The sequence below is a fragment of the Phoenix dactylifera genome, chromosome 9, assembly GCF_009389715.1.
Source record: "Phoenix dactylifera cultivar Barhee BC4 chromosome 9, palm_55x_up_171113_PBpolish2nd_filt_p, whole genome shotgun sequence".
Classification (NCBI taxonomy): domain Eukaryota; kingdom Viridiplantae; phylum Streptophyta; class Magnoliopsida; order Arecales; family Arecaceae; genus Phoenix; species Phoenix dactylifera.
In genome coordinates this window covers 13422474-13431353 of record NC_052400.1, presented here as the reverse complement: position 1 = coordinate 13431353, position 8880 = coordinate 13422474, and the positions used below count along the sequence as shown (strand labels likewise).

Genomic DNA, 8880 nt, shown 5'->3' with positions numbered 1-8880 from the left:
ATATCTTTCTTCCTCTCCAAATATAAGAGTTGCAGAGGAGGAGATTAAAAAAAAAAAAGAAAAATAGAGCTCTGTTCGACTTGGAGTAGGAGACGGACTCCTCCTCCATCCTAATTTTCTACAGGAGCTAAAAAAATCTAGCTTCCAATAGCTATTTAGAGACCTCCACATACCCTTCACCTCATTAGCGACGGATTTTACTGATCACCATGCTAAACCATCATTGGTTCTTTCTCTTTCTCCTCTAGACTTCCACTGCTAATATTGTATAATTCTTGATTGAACATATTGATTATGCTTGATTGATTTTGATTTCATATGATTCTATGCATCTTACGATTTAGAATACTAAACGTACTTTTGAGAAAAGGAGTGTTGATTTAAGATAGATTTTGACTCACAACCAGATTATATTTTGATACCCTGCTAGTGGAGATGTGCGTTGGTATTTTGATACCCTGTCAGAAGGATTGTCCATTGGCACTTTGATATCTTACCGAGTTGTACAATATTGGCACTTCGATACTCTGCTAGTGGAATTTGTACATTAGCACTTTGATATCCTGGCATTGGAGATTATGCGGTGGCACTTTCATGTGGTCATAGTTTCTGATTGTTGAGATGAATTTGATGGTTTAAAAGAATTTAGATTTATGAACGAAATTTGATTTTGAGAAAGATTGAATTTGGCATGCGTAATATTTTGATAATGTTGCATACTGAGATTTAATTTTGAATTATGAATTTCGTATGCTTATTTTCTAGAAATAATTATTTCATTTGTTGCTTGATTAATTTGGTTAAAGTGTTCATTGCTTGCTGGACTGTCTAGCTTATTATTTCATAACTTACTGTGATTTGAGAACTAGGATGGCACAGGGTTATGTTTGGAAGAGTGACTAGAGGCTGAATTTGATATCTTTGATTTAGATCAGAATTTGACTAGAGTTTGATGTAAGACTCTTTAAATATTATTGGTCCAGTGAGACATTAAAATTTGACTCTAGTTATTTAAATTAAAAATTGAACATTGGTTATTTAAATTTATTCCATTTTTTGCTTTACGATATCATATTGAGATGCCTTGCATGCTCGTAGAGAGAGTTTTCTATGAGTGTAAGGCAGTTACCGCAACTCCTGGCTCGCGATTTTGGGTTGGAGGTATGAAAATTAATATGGTATCAGAGCATAAGTGGATAAATTATATCATATAGAATTAGACATAAGACGACTATAGGTGGGTAGAAACAGAAACATTGGGATATAAATCTATTATGACTACAAAATATATTATTTGAAGAATTGAGACAATCTAATCTAGAATTTCTAAATAAAAGAAAAAAAATTGTACATTATCTATTTGATACTTTTGGGTCTTTTTATTGAAAGACATTTAGTGAATCCAGAGAATATTGGTGGCTTAAATCAAAGTTGCGTAACGAAAGGATGGTGAATTGAATTATTTTGAAACTACTCAAATACGATAACTTTGATTTAAGAAGTATTATGACTTGACTTGAAAGAAGCATCCTTTACTCTTCAAAGACTCAGGTAGAAAAATTTTGAGAATGAAATTGTTTTTAAGGGGGAAAAATCCAACACCCAACCCAACTAGTAAGGAACTGGGTATAATCCACTTGACTGGCCTAGATATAAGAGTTGGAGTAGGAGAAGAAAAAAAAAAGAATAGAGACTTGTTCGACTTGGAGTAGGAGCTGCACTCCTCCTCCATTTCGGTTTTGTATAGAAGCTAAGAAACCTAGCCTCCAACGGCTTTGTAAAGACCCCCACGTCACCTTCGCCTCATTCCTGATAGATTTTTTTGATCACTACCGCTAGATCACCGTTGGTTCCTTCTCCTTCTCTTGATTTCTAATGACCTTGGCTCATAATGCTCGCTGAAGATTTCAATTGAGCGCTAGCCGGAGTCATAGGTTCTAAGAGAGATTGTTGAAATTATTTGGACCTATTGTTTTGTTTCGCCTACAAGATAAGTAATGTAAACCTTTTTCTAGATCTAAAGACAAAATATAATATTTTCTGAATCGATTTTTTTTGATTGATGAACTTGATGCATAGTATTTTATTATTATATATGCCATTTCTAGAAAATTGTATGATTCTCGATCGAACGTATTAATTTATGTTCGATTGATTTTGATGTTGTATGATTTTATATATCCTATGGTTTTAAATACTGAGCATGCATTTGAGAATAAGAGTTTTGATTTGAAATGGATTGGACATGCAGTCAGACAATATTTTGATATCCTGCCAGTAGGGGTTGTACCTTGATATTTGAATACCCTGCCAGTGGAGATTGTATGTTGGCACTTCGATACTTTGCTAGTGGGGATTATACGTTCGTATTTTGATACCCTGCTATTGGAGGTTATGTGGTGGCATTTTATTATTAGAGGTTATGTGGTGGCACTTTGATGTGATCATAGTTCATGGCTGTCGAGATAAATTTGATGATTTGAAAAAAATGGATTTATGGACGAAATTTGATTTTGAGAAAGAATGAATTTGGTATGCATAATATTTTGATAATGGTGCGTATTTAGATTTATTTTTTGAATTAATGAATTCCATATATTTATTTTTTATAAATACTTATTTAATTTATTATTTGATTGAACTGGTTAAAGTGTTTAATGTTTGCTGGGTTGTTTAGCTTATTATTCCATATCTTACTATTTTCACAGATTTGAGAACTAAGATGGAATAGGATTATAGTCAGAAGAGTGACTAGAGACCGAATTTTATATATTTAATTTAGATCACGATTTGAGTAGAGTTTGATATAAAACTTTTTAAATATTATTGATTTTATGAGATATTAAAATTTGATTCTAGTTATTTCAATAAAATTTGAACGATGGTTATTTAAATTTATTTCTCTGTTTGCTTTATGATATCATGTTGAAATGCCTTACATACTCATGTAAAAGTTTTTTGTTCGGCGGTTGACGCGACTCCTGACTCATGATGTTGGGTTAGGAGCATGATACCATCCCTCTAAGCAGAACTGTGACATGTATTTGTTGAAACAATACCATAACATGCATTCATACATATCTGTAATGCTTGTATGTATGTATGTATGTATGTATGTATGTATGTATGTATCCACGTCACAGGCCACTTAAACATCCGAAGCCCACTCAGATGTCACTCTCTAAAAGCCAGTAACAGGTAGGAAGAAAAGCTCCTTGTCCCTCTATTTAATAACTCTCAAAAGAAAAGAAAAGAAAAGAAAAACGAACTCCATGTCCTTGATAAAAACCAGCTATATATCAGTCTTCCGCCATTTCCCCCGTCCCCAGAACCCCTCCCAAGCCATCCCTCCCCTACCCTTTGTCTTTCCCTCTATCCCTACCACCTCTCTCAGTCCATTTCTCTTGCGAGTTCGCTCTGATTACATATATATTTTCGAAACCAGAAAGGACCCTCGATCGAGATCTAATAAAAGTCGATTGAGCTGAACAACTCGATCGCACTATCTCTTCTGTCCTTCACCGCCCAAGCTCAGGAGCTCCTTTCTAACTCCCTCCTCTCCTTCCACGTACGGTGCATGGTCCGCCACTTACCCATAGATCTCCACCACCGCCGCCTATAACTCCTACCTTGCCTACAGTACCACCCCTCCACCAAGATGTTACCGTTTCCTAATCCCCCAAACCTCATGGAAAGGTCAGTTTCTGGGCAACTGGAGCTAAACCCTCCTCCACCTGAACCGGACCATCCCACCTCTTTCTTCCCGTTCTCAATCCCCAACTCGAACTCCGACAGCCTTCAGGATCTCCTCTCCGCCCACCTCATCCTTCCCTTCGCTGCTTCCATGGCCACCACCCCACAGCCGCCCCCTCCCGATCCATCTATCAACATTAATTCCATGGCCACCATCGCACCACCAACGAAGAGCAGAAGAGTGGTGAGAAAAGACAGGCACAGCAAGATAGTCACTGCGACGGGGCCGAGGGACCGAAGGATGAGACTCTCCCTCGGGGTGGCCCGCCAATTCTTTGACCTCCAGGACATGCTTGGCTTTGACAAGGCCAGCAAGACGGTCCAATGGCTCCTGACCATGTCCAAAGCAGCCATTAAGGACCTCGCCGCCGCCTCCCGACGCCGAGCCCGTGCCTTCAGCAATGAAAGCCCCAAGAATGACTCATCCACGTCCGAGTGCGAGGATGTCTCCACTGTCTCCGACCACAAGGGCAAGTCTTCACAGATGGCAGCTACTTCCGGCGAAGCAAAGAGGGGCAGGGCGAAAAGAGCTGCTGTTAGACCCTTGAGGAAAGCAGCATTCAGTCCGAGAACATCTAGAGAAACTAGGGCCAAGGCAAGGGCTAGGGCAAGGGAGAGGACACGAGAGAAGAAACGGATGAGCAGCGCAATGCTGAAGGATGGTGAAAAAACGAACCACTGGGCATCCTCCTCGCTCCCTTTTGACAATATTGAGGAGGAATCCGGTTGTCACGACCTGAAGTCATCGCTAGACTTGGTGGCAGAAGTGGAAGAGAGATGCTCTTCCACGCCAAATCAGTGCGACAATTATGTCGAGGAGCAAGCCCAAGAGGTCCGGTTGGCGGCTGGATCAGTCCCAATTTCTATCTTGGACGACTATGGCCACAGCATCGTGGGCATCAACGACACGGTTGGCATCTTCCAAGAGCAATGGGATATGGAAAAAGTCCTGCTGCAGGATGATGTACAGTTCCACTCCAGGCCATGGGAGGCCTTCAACAGCAGTAGTCCCATTGCCTGACCTCGCAGCTTTGGTTTATCCTTATGAAATTCTTCCTTCCTGCTTTGAGCTTTCCATCTTGATCTGTGTGTAATGTTTGGTTTTCTTGATGCTTTGTGAACATTGCTACTTGCGTCTTCTAGCTTTCTCTACTTTAAGAGATCAAACACTTCTTGTTGCTTTAACCGGCCCACTGTTTCTACCATATGTTACTTGTTGAGTTTCACTTGTTTTTCTCTGGCCGTTGAACTGAAACCACCGCATCAAATGATTTGAAAGGGGAGAGACGAGCTAGAAATTGAGTTAAAAGTTTAATATATTTTATATAAGCATTCATGGTAGGTGCCTACAATGTAATGATTATTGAGATAATATTTTCATTATTTTCTTTTTGAGATGTTCAATCAGTGTTCTAGCAAACTTTTTGCTGATGGAGATTGTCACGATTGTAGATCAACTATAGCGGCTTAAATCTGTAGTTTCAAAACTGAGAAGAACCAGTGTACATGTCCATGGCTTTTCATAATTAGAAGTTGAAAATTGTGTTCCATGGCTTTTCATAATTAGATTTTTTGAAAGACCTTTTGTATTTGAGATCCTCTCTCTTTAGAACAATTATTTTAAAGATTTTTGGCATGAATTATGGGCTCCAACTACAGAATGAGAACTTTTATTAGAGGGTTGAAAACCCCAACACTATCTCTTCAAGTTTTGAAATTTCCATTTTCATGTTTAGGGCTACATTTAACTTTCCAAGCACATGCCGGCACCTATTTTTAGCAAATAATTGCATTTTTTTTTATCAATTCATGCACCAATCATTCAACATTTTAGCTACAAAAAATCGAAGTGATCATCATGAAGTCACTGATACATCGAAGCAGTGTTTATGAAAAGAAAGTTTCAACTAGTGCTTTTCATCTTTTTGACATGACTACGCTTACGATAAACAACCATCAGGATAGTGGCAATCACCATGTTTGTAAATGCATGTCATGCACACAAGCCCAAACACTTGGTTTAGATAATGATACTGCTGTTTATATATATATATATATATATATATATATATATATATATATATATATATATATATATATATATATATATATATATATATAGGTACAATAGCCGCTCACATTCGACGAGTGTGAATGTGGCCAACTGTTTTTATGTGTTTGATGGCTTCTCTTGCACTAGCCTATTAAGTATTTTGGATAAGAAATTTATCAAATATCTGGGCCATTAATACATGTCTGTGTATGTATATGGATGTGAATCTTATACCCAAATATTGTTCCAAAATTTGTAATAAAAAGTTTAACCAAGCTGAGTACATTCTTGTTTGTAATACTGCAAAGAAAATTGATATGTGGTGAAATCTGCAGGAACATAATGGACAGGTTATCTTAGCTATGGAAATTAGTTGTGAAGAATGTCTAAAGAGCGTTCATCAAAATAGAATGTCTAAAGAGTAAGCATCTTTAAACTTTAAAGCAGTCATCCTTCCGTTCATAATACACAACTGAATAAATTTGCATAATTTATATACAATGAGTTTTCAGAAAGATGTTACCTAAACCCAGTAAAATTAATATCCTAAATATAATAGCATTATAAATCTTCAGGTAACCTCGAAAAATAGTAAATTATTTATGCTCGATAATATTCTTCACAATTTGCTTCACTTTATAAATGCAATTCTTTGAAAATTACATTCACTATTTATTTCAAGATGACATTTTCTTCATCTTCAATTTTGACTTGTGCTGTATCCATGTGATCTAATTCTGATATCCCTATTTATGAAACATTTATCAGAGTCTTTGAGTAGATTCCTTTTGTCATTGCCAGATAAGTTGTAGTCTTACCAAAAATACACTAGATAGAAATAACTTCATTTAGATGAACCTGAGTATATATATCTTGCACAATGGTTCAGCAGATTAGTTGCAGAAGACCATTGCTCTTGCACAATGGAGATGCCAACGATCAGTTGCAGAAGACAATTGCTGTTTAACTTGATTTCTGTACACAAGTTCTGGAAATTTTAAGAAAAAAGTGACAATTATATGACATACTTGTCCATTCTATTAAGTGGTCGAGTATATATAGTGCAAGAATCTTTTTTGATGGTATATATGTATAGTGCAAGAATCATACAAATATGTAATCATTTTCTTTCTCCTTATACATCTTTGCTGCTCTAAGAGAACTATGTTGATCTGTTTTCAATATCTCGTACCATTTTTCAGTCCAAACATAATTATCATAGACATTTTTTTATTATTCTCCTAATTATAGTTAATCTCTACAATTTGACTTGTTCAACTTCTTCAGGATTGTAAGTTTGTAATGCCAAAATAAACTGAAACAACTTAATTAATGATATATAATGTTAAGAGATCCATTTAATACTCTGAAGCTCCAATTTTGGAGTGAATTTGGGTGTTGATTGTGTGCCCGCTGTTGTGCTTAGGAGAGGCTTGCTGTAAGTGCTGGTTTGTGTCGCTGTATGGTGTATGTACACTGTGTGCTTAGTTTCTACATTTCTGACCTTTCCTCTTAAATTCTCTATGTCACAACCTCAGGAGTTAAAATTAAAGCCAACAGCAAGGTAGTTGACAAAGCAATAGAGTACTGAAAGTTTAAATTATAACACTGGGAATAACTATATGAATCAGAAGTTACAAGCAAAAAATCTTTGATTGGATAGAAAATTTATGAATAAAGTGAATGTATAAATGTTATCTGCACAAAAGCATAAATAAAGGGAGTGGCTGGGGGGCAAAAGAGCTCTGTAATTTTTTGCAACCTAGTGCTATAAACAATAATCTCTTATAGTGGTTATTGTTTGCATCCATTTTTTTTCCTGCTTCAATTGCTATAGCAGCTGCAAAAAACACTTTATTTATTTGCCATCATATAGGGACACAGCATGTTTCAGTGCTTATCTCTAATCGCAAATACACCAACTCAACATGGCTATTCAGTTAGTTCTTGTCCAAGGCAACAATTCTGGTTGAAAAATCTATCACTTTGGAATAAGCATACGAAAGGCCTCAGCTGAATAATTAGATTAAAAGACAGTCAAAATTCACATTTAAAATAAGATCAAAAGGATGCTCCTAGACATCCAAGAAGGACTCACCATACCTTGTGGGTTGCACAGCCTCTGCTAGACACTCCTCACCTCCAAAAATACCCAAGGAAAGACCTAATGAAAGGTTTGGCACTACAACTAGGGTTCTACCTCTCAAACCACAGGATGAGTATTTACAATGAGTGGAACAGCTAGTTTGTATCGCAAGTAGCCAAATAGGTAATTTCTCTTGTGCATTTTTCCATTCAGAAAGGGCATTTTCTTTGCCAATTTAAGTTGATTCAATTCTGATCTCACTTTAACCTAAAAACTTCTTGACATATAAACGTTTTAGTAAAGTACTTCATGTAACCGCCTCTGCAGTTTAACATCCGGGAGTCAACCTTCTTATGAATGATTTTGCATGGGGAAGCACATTCAAAGCCTGCATTGAAATCTGAAAGAAAGGATCAACCAGTCCTGTAACTGAAGTCATAGCTGAATCGAAGTTCCTTTGGGAACAACTTGCCATGAAAAGCCTTAAAGCCGGCAACAAAATTTTGCTTTTACGTATCCAAGAAATGCGGCAAAAACCACTAATTAATATCATTGATCCAAAGCAACTCTCATATTACGGTTTTCACTCCAGATAAGTAGCCCACCTCGAGTAAATGACTGTCAGCTTGGAAATAATAGCAGTAATAAATGTCAGTGGAGTCCCATCTTGCTCTTTAAGAAAATCAATTGCATCTGAGGATCAGAACCACAGCAGGATGCAAAAAAAAAGATTTTCAATTTTTAAGGCTGCTAGGACGAGAAATTGTAATGTAAAAGCTCTTTAAAGTTGAAAACATGCCAGGGATGGTAGAAGTATAGAGGTGGTAAACCAACCGAATGCCAGGAAAAGATTTTCTTCACTTTTCACCTAATAAAAATTTGTGAGAGATTAACATTTTTTAAACATCTAGTCATCACATGCTGATTGTGTTATAATGTTTAATTCATAGGAAAAGCCCAAATCAGAGTTCTTAAATACATACCTGTC

The 8880-nt window shown here is 36.8% G+C and overlaps 1 protein-coding gene across 1 annotated transcript; it reads left to right on the top strand.

Annotated features, from left to right (window-relative positions):
- Window positions 1-3403: 3403 nt before the first annotated feature.
- On the top strand, window positions 3404-4774 carry LOC103701912 (transcription factor CYCLOIDEA-like). Its single transcript, XM_008784130.3, has one exon. It carries the CDS (start codon window positions 3659-3661, stop codon window positions 4772-4774), a length of 1116 nt encoding a protein of 371 aa, XP_008782352.2. The 5' UTR covers window positions 3404-3658.
- The last annotated feature ends 4106 nt before the right edge of the window (window positions 4775-8880 follow it).